General features: G+C 40.7%; 2 protein-coding genes across 12 annotated transcripts in view; both read left to right on the top strand.

Moving 5' to 3' along the window:
• si:ch211-10a23.2 (Galectin-related protein A-like) overlaps positions 1 to 15760 on the top strand; it is a 493745-nt gene that overhangs the window by 25073 nt on the left and 452912 nt on the right. The gene's annotated exons all lie outside the window — the stretch shown is intronic.
• The window catches only part of LOC114666444 (gephyrin), a 415661-nt gene that overhangs the window by 231728 nt on the left and 168173 nt on the right, over positions 1 to 15760 (top strand). For all 11 annotated transcript variants that reach the window (XM_028821308.2, XM_028821307.2, XM_051920119.1 and 8 more), the window contains exons 4-6: positions 595 to 687; positions 11450 to 11544; positions 11686 to 11752. In XM_028821308.2, coding sequence (XP_028677141.1) covers positions 595 to 687; positions 11450 to 11544; positions 11686 to 11752 — 255 coding nt within the window. The remainder of the gene's footprint in view (positions 1 to 594; positions 688 to 11449; positions 11545 to 11685; positions 11753 to 15760) is intronic.

Raw genomic sequence — 15760 nt, 5'->3', positions numbered from 1 at the left:
AAACTGGCTTTATAAAATAAAGGTTGATTACATGAGAATCCCTCTTTCACTGTGGCTCTGTTATATGTGCCTCCAGGCCCAGATGAGCCGGAGGGGTGGTAGTAGACTAAGTGGGCAGCCGTTACTGGATAGATACGACCAGAGTCAGTGTCAAGTAAGACATACTACCATGTACAGTCAGCCAGTAATCTCTAATCAGCCCCCAACTCCACTTCAGCCCTCTTCCAGCAAGGCACCCCAGCTAGGAGACAGGAGCTATAATCCCACAGTTCTTTTAGTCCTGCAGCTAGGCCCACTGGGATATGAGCAACTCTTTGAATACTCTGCCACTTGCTGCCATTGCCTTGTTTACACTTGTGGAACAAGCATGTATCAAGACATGGGGTGGGTCCCACCATAATGCAGGGCCAGAAAATGTCAGCTTTGAGCATCTTGTCCAGTTGTCCACTGCTACTGTCCGAAAGACAAAATGCTGTTTCTTGCATCAAGAGGAATTTAATTCTGCAGTTTCTTTCTCAATTTGTGAAAACTTCCTATGTCACTTTAGCCACGAGACCCTTCCATCCCTAATGACTGCCTTTCTTTTTTTTACAGGAAACATTGGTGGACTGGTGTGACGAGAAGGAGTTGAACCTCATCCTGACCACGGGAGGAACAGGTTTCGCACCACGAGATGTCACACCAGAGGTAAGATAATCAGGAGAGCACATTTGTTTTATTGTATTTTTCCATTAATCAGTCAGACAAACTTTATAAAACTTTTCATAAAGCACACCATCAAAGGGCACATTAATACTTTTTGAATCAGTCTGTCAATCATTATTTTATATACAGTTGTGCTTGAATGTTTGTGAACCCTTTAGAATTTTCTATATTTCTGCATAAACATGACCTAAAACATCATCAGATTTTCACTCAAGTCCTAAAAGTAGATGAAGAGAAACCAGTTAAACAAATGAGACAAAAATATTATAGTTGGTCATTTATTTATTGTGGAAAATGATCGAATATTACATATTTGTGAGTGGCAAAAGTAACCTTTGCTTTCAGTATCTGGTGTGACCCCCCTTTGCAGCAATAACTGCAACTAAACGTTTCCAGTAACTGTTGATCAGTCCCGCACACCGGCTTGGAGGAATTTTAGCCCATTCCTCCATACAGAACAGCTTCAACTCTGGGATGTTGGTGGGTTTCCTCACATTAACTGCTCGCTTCAGGTCCTTCCACAACATTTCGATTGGATTAAGGTCAGGACTTTGACTTGGCCATTCCAAAACATTAAGTTTATTCTTCTTTAACCATTCTTTGGTAGAACGACTTGTGTGCTTAGGGTCGTTGTCTTGCTGCATGACCCACCTTCTCTTGAGATTCAGTTCATGGACAGATGTCCTGACATTTTCCTTTAGAATTCTATGATATAATTCAGAATTCATTGTTCCATCGATGAAGGCAAGCCGTCCTGGCCCAGATGCAGCAAAACAGGCCCAAACCGTGATACTACCACGACCATGTTTCACAGATGGGATAAGGTTGTTATGCTGGAATGCAGTGTTTCCTTTCTCCAAACATAACGCTTTTCATTTAAACCAAAAAGTTCTATTTTGGTCTCATCTGTCCACAAAACATTCTTCCAATAGCCTACTGGTTTGTCCACGTGATCTTTAGCAAACTGCAGACGAGCAGCAATATGCACACCATTGTTGTTCAGTGTTCTCCTGATGGTTCGTGAACATGAACATTAGCCAATGTGAGAGAGGCCTTCAGTTGCTTAGAAGTTACCCTGGGGTCCTTTGTGACCTCGCCGAAAATTACACGCCTTGTTCTTGGAGTGATCTTTGTTGGTCAACCACTCCTGGGGAGGGTAACAATGGTCTTGAATTTCCTCCATTTGTACACAATCTGTCTGACTGTGGATTGGTGGAGTCCAAACTCTTTAGAGATGGCTTTGTAACCTTGTCCAGCCTGAAGAGCATCAACAACTCCTTTTCTGAGGTCCTCAGAAATCTCCTTTGTTCATGCCATGATACACTTCCACAAACGTGTGTTGTGAAGAGCAGACTTTGATAGATCCTGTTCTTTAAATAACGCAGGGTGCCCACTCACACCTGACTGTCATCCCATTGATTGAAAACACCAGACTCGAATTTCACCTTCAAACTAACTGCTAATCCTAGAGGTTCACATACTTTTGCCACTCACAAATATGTAATATTCGATCATTTTCCTCAATAAGTAAATGACCAAGTATAATATTTTTGTCTCATTTGTTTAACTGGTTTCTCTTTATCTACTTTTAGGACTTGAGTGAAAATCTGGTGATGTTTTAGGTCATATTTATGCAGAAATATAGAAAATTCTAAAGGGTTCACAAACTTTCAAGCACAACAGTAGTTCTCTTAACAAAGAATACTGCCTTGAACAAAAGTCCACACCACTAAGATAAACTAGAAGAACATTGAATGTTTTATAAATTGCAGGCAAATAAAAATGAAAGAGTAAAGATGACCTGACAGCAGATTTATGAAATGACTACCCGGCAAAATCAGTAACAGTAAGGGTTGGCTAAACCATTTTAGTTAAGAATTTAGCCACAGGTTTGGATGATTAAAATACAAGATCTGAATATGACCACTTGCTGGCGCAGACCTGTCCACTAAGTCTGACAGTGCAAGAGTCACTGATTGAAGTGAGTGAGGCAGCACAGAGGTGGTGTTTAGCACTGCTGTCACGTAGGTCAAATCCAACAACAACATCATTTATTTCTATAGCACATTTTCATACAAACAATGTAGCTTAAAGTGCTTTACATGATGAAGAAAGAAAAAAAGACAAAATAAATAAGAATTAAAATTAGGGAACACTAATTAACATAGAATAAAAGTAAGGTCCGATGGCCAGGGAGGACCGAAAAAACAAAAAAAAAAACTCCAGACGGCTGGAGAAAAAAAAAAATCTGCGGGGGTTATGAGGCCACAAGACCACCCAGCCCCCTCGAGGCATTCTACGTAACATAAATGATCAGTCCTCATTGTATTCAGGGTTCTCATGGAAGAATTTGATGATGACGGTCATGTGGACTTCTGGCCTTTAATCCATCAATGTAAGGACATCACGGTGCTTTGATTAGGTGGTGGTAGAGCAGTTCACCACCACAGAAAACCAGAAAAAGAACAGAAGAGAAAGTGGGGGTTAGTACGGATGTTGAAGCTACCAGGAATGATAATGATAATTAATTGAATACAGTATACAGAGCTTCAGGATTAAATTAAGATGAAGCTATGAGAAAGCCATGTTAAAGTAATGTGTTTTCAGCAGTGTTTTAAAGTGCTCCACTGTATTAGCCTGGCAAATTCTTATTGGCAAGCTATTCCAGATTTTAGGTGCATAACATCAGAAGGCCGCCTCACCACTTTGTTTAAGTTTAGCTCTTGGAATTCTAAGGAGACACTCATTTGAAGATCTAAGCTTATGATTTGGAGTGTAAGGTGTGAGACATTCTGAAATATAATATGGAGCGAGATTATTTAAGGCTTTGTAAACCATAAGCAGTATTTTAAGTTCAATTCTAAATGGCACAGGTAACCAGTGTAGTGACATCAAAACTGGGGTGATGTGCTTAGATTTTCTTTTCCGAGTTAAGATTCTAGCAGCTGCATTCTGCACTCGTTGCAATCGATTGATGTCTTTTTTGGTAGTCCTGAGAGGAGTGCGTTACAGTAATCTAGCTGACTGAAAACAAAAGCATAAACATTGGACATCAACCGGGCGTTCAATGCCCGGTTGATGTCCATGTGTGATGCCCTCTCCTTCTTTCCATCTCTGGTTTGATTTTCCTTTGCACACACTAACTCCCACATACAGTATCCCAATACATGCAGGTTAGATTAGTGGTTATGTCCATGGATAAACTGGTGCCGTGAGCCATGAACTTTGGTATCTTGTGCCCAGTGTTGTCTAGCTGGGCTTCATCCATCTGTGTTTGTGAATAGGATTAAGAACATTTGTGTTGTGTTCTTGTGTATTATGAGTTTAAATATGGACAAGATAAAGATTTGGGGGCAATGATGGTAACCTCATTTAAAACCATGAAAAAGTCCAAAATGCTTTCTAAGGCAGTCTTGGCAGTCACAATTGTTGCTTCTCACCCCGGATGTTTGCCAGATGTCACTTCCTGTGACTTTTTTTTGTTCCCAGAATTCACTGGTGGAAAGTAACATTTTTCACATATCTGTACTTTACTTAAGTGGATTTAGCTGTGGATACTTTTGACTTCAATTCCTTTTCATTTTACAGCAAATATCTCAACTTTCTACTCCATTACATTTCCACATGGCAATGTGTTACATTTTATAGTCACATGAACAATTTGTTCTTTTTTGAATGACTCTTTTAAGTCAATCACAGGGATTGGTTTGCGAACACAAATGAATCGATGCATTAGAGCTGCACAGGAGGGCCAAAGTTTATGCAGGAGGCCATCAGCCTCTTTCATTTAGTGTTTCTTAAACATGTCTGTGATGGGCTGCCACATAATTGTATGGTAAAATTAACCAGGTTTTTCCAAGTGCACATTCTATATCCAGTGGTACAGTGCCCACTATTTAGCATACTGTTTGCAGCAGTGCAGAATTTGAAACAATGCCGTTGATGCATCATGGCGAGCTTTCATTACTGTGGCACTTAAATATAAAACCTATTCCCACCTTCCATCTCACAGCCAGTGAAACAGTCAGACCCAGAAGACTGGCAGTAAAGACACATATAAGAAGGGGGAGAGAGGAGGAAATGACAGGCAGACAAGCTTGTGAGGTGAAGAGACTGCAGCACTAGTTTGAAATGTCAACTTGAAAATAACAGGTGCAGCTGAAGGATGTGAAGACCTTGGTGGTTTTGTGAGGAGTGAGTCAATAGTGTAAGGGTGAGTGACAGCATTTTATACTAAATGAAGTTTCAGAGGTCATGCACAACTGGTTGGTTGGTTGGTCCCTCAGTACATGTTTGTCTTTATGGCATACACTGAATCTAAATCTATAACTGCAATATGTGAAGAAGACTTTATATCAAGTTTAACATTTCTTGGTGCGGAAGAATTCCTTCTGGTCACTCTATTTTAAAGTAGTGCAATGAATATCAATGTATTGCAGAGTTAAAGATGCTAAGATTTGCATTGGGTGTGACGAGGATGGACAGGATTAGAAATGAGTGCATTAAGGGGTCCGCTCAGGTTGGACAGTTGGGAGACAAAGTCAGAGAGGTGAGATTGCGTTGGTTTGGACATGTGCAGAGGAGAGGTGCTGGGTATATTGGGAGAAGGATGCTAAGGATAGAGCTGCCAGGGAAGAGGAAAAGAGGAAGGCCTAAGCGAAGGTTTATGGATGTGGTGAGAGAGGACATGCAGGTGATGGGTGTAACAGAGCAAGATGCAGAGGACAGAAAGATATGGAAGAAGATGATCCACTGTGGCAACACCTAACAGGAGCAGCCAAAAGAAGAAGAAGAAGTATTGTGAAAGACATGTTTGTTCGATGCTGAAAACTGCAAGAACAGCAGAAAATATCAAAAGGGTGAGACAAGTAGTAGTAGTAGTAATAATAACACATTATATTTATATTATGCATTTCTCATGCTCGAGATGCTTCACAAAATGTCTCAGAAAGAAGCACAGTGTACATACTGTATTTAAATACAAAGTGTTAAATAGAATAAAAGAAAATGAACCAGAGTAAAATACTAAATTCAATACTAGAAGATATAACAGACACACAAATCATCCTGAGCATCTGGACAGAGAGGGTAAAACCGAAAGAAGGGGCAGAATGTCAGGGTAAGTTAAAAGCCTTCCTGAACAGTCAAGTTTTCAGTTGTTTTTTAAAAGAATGAATGGAGTCACCTGATCTCATTAATTTCGGGAGGTTATTCCAAATTCTTGGCGCTTTACAGCTGAAAGTCCTGTCACCCATAGAGTGCAGGTCAGTGTGAGGCACAACAAGACTGCCAGAATCTGAGGATAGCATAGTGATGGAGATGGTCACTGATGTAGTCCGGTGCAAGGCCATTTAAAGTTTTGTAGGTTATTCAGAGAATTTTATATTCAATCCTGTAGGACAAAGGGAGCCAGTGGAGGTGAAGCAGGATGGCTGTGATGTGCTCGCTGTTGCTGGTCCGTGTTAGGACTCTTGCAGCTGAGTTTTGAATCAACTGGATTTGTGATATAAGATTTGAAGTGGCACCTGCCAGTAGGGAGTTATAATTTTCAATGCGGTATGTTATAAAAGCAGGGACAAGTCTCTCAGCATTAGAAAAGGAGAGGAAGGAGCGAACACAGGATATGTTACGGAGGTGAAACTAGGAAAGTTTGTTAATGTGGTTTATGTGGGCAGAGTAAGAAAGAGAGGAATCAAAAATGACACCAAGAGTCCTTGCATTAGAAGAAGGTCCGATGAGATCACCATCAAGAGTGTCAGAGAATGAGCTCATTTTCTTAAGTTGCACTTTAATGCCAGTATGCAGGAGTTCATTTTTGTTGCAGTTTAATTTTAACTGTGCTCCATCCTGGTTTTAATTTCACTGAGGCAAGTTGTGAGCTGAGAAAGCTCTGATGAAGTTTCACTTTTAACATTGAATTTAGTATCATCTGCATAAAAATGATAACCCAGTCCAATGCTATGATTGATATGGCCAAAGGGAAGAAACAGAAGAGTAGAGGGCCGAGGACAGAGCCCTGAGGATCCCCTTGTGTGACTGGTGCTGAGCTGGACCTGCTGTTGCCAAGGCTAACAAACTCTAGGACTTAAACCAGTGGAGGGCAGTGCCAGAGATACCCAGCATGTTCTCCATTCTGGACAGTGCAATGTCAGGTTTGACATGAGGTCTAACAGAATTAACAGTAATTAATTTATTAACAGAGTCTGCTGCCGTAATCAAATCATTAGTAACCCGAAGAAGAGCAGTTTCACTGCTGTGCTGCACCCTGAAAACAGACTAAAAGGGTTCCATCAAGTTATAAATTAAGTAATTAGTGAGTTGGGAGGCTACAACACCCTCATGAATGTTTGACAGAAAAGGTCATTAGAAATAGGCTGAAAATTGCAAAGACTGTCAACATCAAGAACGGACTTTTTAAACAATGCCGTTACTGAAGCGGTTTTAAAAGTGTCTGGCACAAAGCTGGTGTCAAGAGATGTATTTATTATTATTGTAACAGTCAACAGTAGAAATTCAGCACAATGTCAGTCGAGTTAAACATTTTAGACAGAACTGTTCACTGAATTATTCAGAAAGATTTATCCTATCACTTAGATAGATAGATAGATAGATAGATAGATAGATAGATAGATAGATAGATAGATAGATAGATAGATAGATAGATAGATAGATAGATAGATACTTTATTAATCCCAATGGGATATTCACTTGTACAAAGAACACAAGTTGTATATATTTTTGAGGAATAATTTTGCTTTTTTTCTGGATAATTGAACTGTTAAATGGAAACTGGAGAATTATAAACTATTCACAAAAACTTTTAGATAAATATATTGTTAATGGCGGAGCTCATTTGAAAGTTGTTTAAATCCGGGTAAATAAGCTGGGTTGATTAATTTTTACCTACTTTGTTCCTTAACTGCTGCCATGAGTCAAATGACAATGTTAACTGACCCCTCATACTATGCTTTTAAAAACATTGTGCTGCACCCTTAGAAATTCTTTCTCTCAGCTTAACTAAGCTAAAACTAAGCATTTGCACTGGCAGTGATACACCTCATAAATCTGTTCCTGTTTCAAATGGTAAGAGCCCCTGGTTGTTCAAGCTCCTGGTGCTGTCTGTGTGGAGTTTGCAAGTTCTCCCCGTGTCTTCATGGGTTTCCTCCCACAGTCCAAAGACAGTGTGGTGCTGAACTGGCCTGAGTTGTGTGTGCACCTGGTGATGGACTGACGTGCTATCCAGGGATCATTCCTGCCTTGGACCCTATGGTTGATGTGATAGCTGCCCCCTCACCCAGTTTTGAATATTATCTTAGCATATATGAGTATTGTTTTAACAGTTAAGTTAATCTCCCACTTTTCATTTTTCATACTATTCATGTGAGAGGATATGCTTGAAGGAAAAGAAAAACTTTTACTTTTTTTAATTATATGTCAATTGTGATTTGTATCTTCATGACTCCGTTGTCACTATGATGATAATCCTTTTCTTGTGTCCCAGTATGGTACCAATTTTTTTGATTTAGGTCCTCACATTAAAAAGTTTAAGACCCCCTAGTTTAGAATTTTAAAGCACCACCCTGGGGCCGTGCTTACAAAGCGGTCTTTGCATGTGCCAGAAAAAAATGCCAAATAACAGGAAAAGTCCAAGTTTGTATGGACAATGTAGACAACTCACAGCAACGTGCTGTCCGGCACCCACAACGGCCCCACTTTAATCTTCATAATTATAGACCTGTACAATTAGACCTGAATAAAAAAACAAAAAACTTTCAAACAGAAAAAAAATCATGGTGAGTTTGATCAGAGCAGGTGCCTAATAGGTCACTTTTACAATATCGATGTGTTAACGGGCCGCAAAAGAAAAAATGAGAGATTCTGAGGATATGACTTCAGCTGAAGTTCAGTGCATGGACTCTCAGGGTCAGTTCTTCATAAGGTAAGTTCAGTGGTTTACCATCTGCCTTTACAGTAAGAGATATCACACGTTAGCCTGGTGCAGTTTGACTTTAGGCAGCTACAGATTAGTATAGTGCCATGCAGTAGTAGACTGAACTGTTTTATTCCATTTTTCTTTTTCGTTTTATTTTATGGTCTCCTTTGGCATTGTGCTGTATATTGAATGCTGCGTGTTGGTTTGATCAACACAACCTGCTGTTGTCTTATTATCATGTGAACTGTAATCATTATATTCTGTATGACAAGAGTCTTTATTGCTTATGCACTCTCAGGTTTATTACCTGTGAATCAAAAATACTGTGGGCTTTATTAGTACTGTAACAGTGCATCGGCCCCCATGAAAATCCAGTGCCCCACCTGCTAAATTGATTTGGGTGCTGACCCTATAATGATCAAAAAATGAAGATCAAATTGACTTGATATAAAGTTCTGGAATTTTGTTTTGCTGTTTCAGTGCCTTTACCTGATTTATCATTGACGTATGTGGCCCCATGGAGGTCTTAATCCAGCTTTGCCAGTAGCACAGTTTGTATCATTCTTAATTAAAATGGCCCAACCTGGACTATTCGAAAGTCGGGACTTGACTTTATCGTGTAATTTCTGGTATTTTATAATATCAGTTGTATAAGTCGAATGTGGAAAAGTCACGCTATTGGTCCAAGAGATTATGATATGTGTGAGGGATGGCCGGCCATATATTCCAGCCCACACCTCCAAACTGCCAGGTGGAGCGCTCCCAGCAGTATGGAGGCTCCCCGAATTCCAGCAGGGCCTCATGGACCATGTAGTTTTTATAAACAGCCCTGCTGGATACCATGGGGACCACCAGGAGCCGCTGTAGGGAGGCTTACGGAATGCTACGTGCCCTATAACCCAGAAGTACGTCCTGATCACATGACCAGAAGGAATGACGTGCTTCCAGGATGAAGAAAAGGACTTTTAACCTGACCCGGAAGTGATAACGAATCATGGACTGCAGGGTTGGAACCACTTCCGGGTCAGGGGATATAAAAGGACTTTGGGAAAGCCCAGACGCTGAGCTGAGCTGGGAGGGTGCTTGGTGCACATTATTATAATTAAAGTAAAGAGTCTTGGACTTTTACCTGGTGTTTGGCGTGGTACCTGAGGGTTCAAGGGAGCAATAGCGCCCCCTACTGTTGCATATGCTAACGCCCACCTGAGAGAGTAACCTCGGAGCACATTGCCTTTTTTTTTCTATGTATTGTGCCTACTTGACCACACGCTAATACCCAAACTATTTCAAAGCAACGTTTGCACTGATTTGTGTTTTTTGTATCGCTCACCTTCATACACCTTTTCCGTAAGAGCATCCCTTATCTACGATGGAGCAAAATATGAAGCTGGTTTTAAATTAAACATCGTTGAAGTAGCGAAAGAAATTAGTAACTGCTCTGCTGCAACAAAATTCAATGCGTCTAAGAAACTGATGCGAGATTGGAGGAGGCAAGAAGATGAAAAAAAAAAAAAAGTTTAATTTTTGAATGGGCATATAAGTTGGGGTCTGATTTTATGATCGATTTTTCGAGTTTCAAGACCCGACTTATATGTGAGTAGATACGGTACTCAGTGTTGGTGTGTCACAGACAGGATGTGCAGCATTGTCCATGAAGTGACTCAGTTTCGTTTTCATTCTCTCCTCCTCTGCTACCTGCAAGGAGTCCAGAGTATGCCCCACAACTGAACCTCTCCTTTTAATTAACTTGTTAATTCAGTAGGCCTCTTTTGAAGTGATGTTACTGGCCCAGCACACCACACTGGCCATCACAGAGTTGTAGAAGATATACAGGATGTCACTTCCTCCATTAAAGGAATGCAGTCTCCTAAGAACAGAGAGCATGCTCTGGCCTTTATTTTTTAATTCCTCTATTGTTTAAGACCAGTCTAACCTTTTATTCATGTGGACACCCAAGTAGTTGTAGGAGTGGACCACCTCTATATCCACTCCATGAATAGTGACTGGACATAGAGACTGTTTGGTGCAATGAAAGTCAAAAAATGGTTCCTTGGTTTTGCTGATGTTAAGATGCAGACAATTCTCTTTGCACCAAGAAACAAACATTTCCCCCGACTCCTTTTCTTTGTCTCATCTCCTTTTATCCCATTTTAAATGCAGAATCATCTGAGAATTTCTGCAAGTGACCTGGCCTGGTGTTATATTTATAGTCAGAGATGCACAAGGTGAAGGGAAAAGCAGACAGGCCTGTTCCTTGTGGTGCTCCTGTGTTATTCACACAGTCCTTGAGTCTCCCAAACTGTGGTCTGCCCGGCAGATAGTCCATTATCCAGGATTTCATAGGCTCATCCACCTGTGTATCTCTGAGCTTACCCCTTAACAGGGATAGCTGGATGGTATTGAAGGCACTGGAGAAATAAAAAAACATAAACCTCACTGTGCTGCCAATGATGGTCCAAATGAGTATGGACTTTCATCTCTGACTAGGAGCTTAGTAAGTGCAGAAGGCAACAAGCAGTTGAGACGCACCAGGAAGTGGTTGAGAAGATGAACTTGAAAGGTTATTCATCAGAGGGTACAATTAAAGCTTAATGTATTCAAGGTTCCTTTTCTATATCGTTAGTCTTGTTTTATAAGACAGTTCTGCAATGTTTCAGTAGACTTCTGTCTATTTCTGCAAAGTAGAATGGTTCTTCTTGGCTTATAACAATTCAGCAGCACCACCCCCACCACCCTCCTATTCACACGTGCATGCACTTGAAATTAATCTTTCTCTCCTTTCTCTCATGGGCTTTTCTCTTTTCATTAAAGGCCACAAAGGAAGTAATTGAAAGAGAGGCTCCTGGGATGGCTCTAGCAATGCTGATGGGATCTCTCAACGTCACTCCTCTGGGCATGTTATCCCGGTAAGCATCTTCTAGAGTGGACGCATCAGTATTCACGTCAATTATTAAATCCTGTTCTAATGATATCATTTGATTCCTGTGAATAGCTGTAAAAAGTGGACTTTGTAATATCTTCCCTTGTGTTTTACCACTCTTCTACAGGCCTGTTTGCGGGATTCGAGGGAAGACACTCATTATAAATCTGCCTGGTAGCAGGAAAGGTTCACAGGTAAGATGATCTGATGGGAAACAACATGAAAGTTGAGCATTCTGGCTCTTTGTCTGTCTTTGTCATGTTCTGGGATCTTCTGTTGGTGAAAGATGTACTCACAATGAGAACAGTGTTGATCTTTACCTATGAAATAAATATTCTCTATAGCCTCTCAGACCGCACCTACCATCAGCAGGTGGATTACAATGGCCACAATACAGCCGAGAAGTAACAAGGTAGGTGGTATGTCCACACTTAAGGTAAAATGAGTATCAGGAAAATACCAGAGCATTAAGAGGCTTTGAGTAACATTGGGTACAATAGATAGATAGACCCAGAAAGTCATACCTAGCTGGACTTCATGGGTTAAAGATAGAGAGAAAGACGGGAAGTGAGACAGGAGTGAAGGATCGATGGATAGATACGTAGACAGACAGATAGACTGACCGACTAAAAAGGAAGAAAGGTAAACAGAAAAAAAAAATTCTGACTTGGCAGATAAAGTCACAGTGAGGCACTATACAAGCATATTGCCATTTGTATAAAGGAGCCCCTGTTGTGTTTTTTGACATACTTCTGCTCAATAATTAATTTTCTGAAAGTCCTCAGTGTTAGTTTGTCACAGAGAGGATGTGTAGCATTGTTCATATTGGCACTCAGTTTGTTTTCATTCTCTCCTCTAAAGAAAAAGAGCCTGTTCCACCCTTCTTTATTTAGCTTCTCTGTGTTACGAGACCACTCCAAACTGTCATTAATGTGGACCACCTCAAAATCCACTCCCTGAATAGTGATCAAACATAGAAGCTCTTTGGTGTCGCGACAGTCAATAACCAGTTCCTTGGCTTCACTGATATTAAGTTGCAGACAACTCTCTTTTCACCAAGAAACAAACATCTCTGCCTGACTCCTGACCATCTGTCTCACCCTCCTTCATCAATACACCCCACAAGTGCAGAATCATCTGAGAATTTCTGCAAGTTATATGATCTGCTGTTATATTTATTGCCAGAGTTGTACAGTGTGAGGAGAAAAGAACACAGGAATTTACCTTGTGGTTCTTGATTCACACAAACTGCAGTCTGCCCGACAGATAGTCCATTATCCAGGACACCACTTGGCTCATCCACCTGCATACCACTGTGAGCCCTTAACAGAGACGGCTTGATGGTTTTGAAGGCGCTGGAGAAATCAAAAAACATAATCGTCACAGTGCAGCTAGCTTTGTCTGGGTGAGAATAAGACTCATGGACCTGATAGATCAGTGCATCCTCCACTCTAATCTTTGTACGACAGACAAAATGCAGTGGGTCCAGGTGGTCTACGATAAGAGGACCAGCCTCTCAAAGGTCTTCATGATGTTAGACATAAGTGCCCCTGGTGTGTAGCCATTAGGTGAAAAGGTGCCTACCTGCTTTGGAACAGGAAAGCACTTTCTGGAGACTTAGGGACAGACTGAACAAGTGACAGAGGATACCAGAAAGTTGGTCAGCACAGGCCTTAAGAACTCAAGGACTGACTCCATCTGGTTTCACAGCGTTTTCTCTGTGTAGCTTCCTCAGTTGTTTCCTTACTTGGTCTTCAGTTATGGACACCCCATACTCATGGTAAGAGGTGGATTCATCACTGGCCATTCCAGTTGATGTGGTAGAAGTTGTTGATATAGTAGTGATGGTATGGGGGTGCTGGTCTTTGGAACAAGGTGGCAGTGGGAGGAAAATATCTGTGAAATTATTAAATGTATTAAATTATTTTTATTAATAATTATTATTTATCAGATTAATCTGTTATTGTTGTCCACGTGTGTGTGTGTGTATATATATATATATATCTATATACATATACAGTATATATATATATATATATATATATATATATATGTGTTTGTGTGTATGTGTGTGTGTATATATATATATATATATATATATATATATATATATATATGGGTGTGACAGAGCAAGATGTAGAGGACAGGACGATATGAAAGAAGATGATACGCTGTGGCAACCCCTAATGGGAGCTGCCAAAAGATGAATCTGTTATATTTGTGGTAATGAATGTAAGAGCTGACAGACAGTACACAGAGAGCAGAATGATCCCTTTATTTCCTAGAACACTCGGCATCATCCATCCATTATCCAACCTGCCATATCCTAACTACAGGGTCACGGGGGTCTGCTGGAGCCAATCCCAGCCAACACAGGGCGCAAGGCAGGAACAAACCCTGGGCAGGGTGCCAGCCCACCGCAGGGCACACCCCCACACACACACACACCAGGGACAATTTAGAATTGCCAGTGCACCTAACCTGCATGTCTTTGGACTGTGGGAGGAAACCGGAGCGCCTGGAAAAAACCCACGCAGACACGGGGAGAACATGCAAACTCCACACAGGGAGAACCCGGGAAGCAAACCCGGATCTCCTAACTGCGAGGCAGCAGCACTACCCACTGCACCACAGTACCGCCCCACTCGGCATCAATGTGCAGAAATTCAGTTATACAAGGTAAAAGATAACAGAGGGGCTTTGGCATCTGCTTCAACATTTGTGTTGATGTGCTCTTATGGCCAGACTTGTGGAAAATAGAAATTATGGGTGCTACAGACCTAAATGAGCCCTGGCAGAGAGTTGAGTCATGTGGTTTTGGGACAGCGTAAAGCGATCTCTTGCACACTTGTGTTTGGTAGACAGCAAATCCGAGACTCTGCGTCCGTATAATTGACCACTTAACATGTGTTAGATACATGGACACAGTGTTTGAACTGGTGATGAAAAGATCTACTTGAGATTTGTCAGATTTAGGTGACAGCATTTTAACCTATTTCTAAATGGGTTGTACCAAAGAGATCAACATATTAATTTTACTTTTGAATAAAGATGTAATTAGAAAATGTTGACTTGTTAATCAAATTTTATGTGAAAATCTAAGTACACCCAATGAAATGTGTTTTCTTTTTTAACCTATGTGGACATATCGAGATTTGATCTTCTTTTAAACAGTATCTATAGATAATGGCAATTTTTTTGTGTCACATTGTTCACCAACATCAGCATTCTGCAACATTGTCACCTAGGCCTACTTCTGTACAGTCTATTCACCTTTGACTGTGTAGCAAAGCATGAGGACAACAGCATCATCAGCTTCGTTGACCACATTGCTGTGATTGGCCTCATTAGAAACAAAGATGAGGCTGCTAAAAGATCTGACTGTATGGTGCCATAAAGACAATCTCTCCCTGAATGTCGACAAAACAAAGGAGATCATTGTTGACTTCAGGCAATACAAAAACAATCATGTTTCACTCCACATCAACGGCTCCCCTGTCCAGGGCTGTAGAGTAGCTACATAACTCCTAGTCCTCAATTTCTGGTACCACCAAATCCAACACTGTTTGTAATTAGATTAATATATTTACCATGCTGACTGAAAGCACACAACGTGCAAGATGCAAGGTGCTTCATCACTGCCAGCGTGAACCATCAGGCTTCTTTTCAGCACTCTAACCTGTTAATATTTGGGTTTAAAGGCTGCAGTGATGCCATTGAATTTTTTTTATTATTTATTAAAGAAGTTACAAACATTGAGTGACATTAAACTAAAGATCATCATTGTAGATTTTTATTGCACCAGAAAGTACTTGAGGATAATGTGAGATCATCTGTTAGAAGCCTGAAACTAAATCGCAATGGACCGAGGAATGGCTGTAAAAAAAGAAGTAAAGGGTTCTGGATTAGCTAAGCCAAGACCTGGTTCTGAAATACCATCAAGATGCTGTGGGGGGATTTAAAACAGGCTGTGCAAGCAGGACACAGCTGAAAGAATCCTCCGTGGAGGAGTGGGAAGAATTTTGTGTCAGTCGATGTGAGAAACTGCTAGACAGTTAGAGGAAATGGCAGCTTAAGGGGGTGACATCAGCTATTAGAGCCAAGGGTGCACTTATTTTTTCCACTGGCATATGTGTTCATTTTTCTGTGTAGAAATTACTGCAATGTCAAAATGTCATCATTTTTTCAATTGTATTAAAGAT

Source organism: Erpetoichthys calabaricus, chromosome 16 (genome assembly GCF_900747795.2).
Source record: "Erpetoichthys calabaricus chromosome 16, fErpCal1.3, whole genome shotgun sequence".
NCBI classification, from domain to species: domain Eukaryota; kingdom Metazoa; phylum Chordata; class Cladistia; order Polypteriformes; family Polypteridae; genus Erpetoichthys; species Erpetoichthys calabaricus.
Note: the sequence above shows the minus strand (reverse complement) of the source record. Positions and strands in the feature narration are given on the sequence as shown.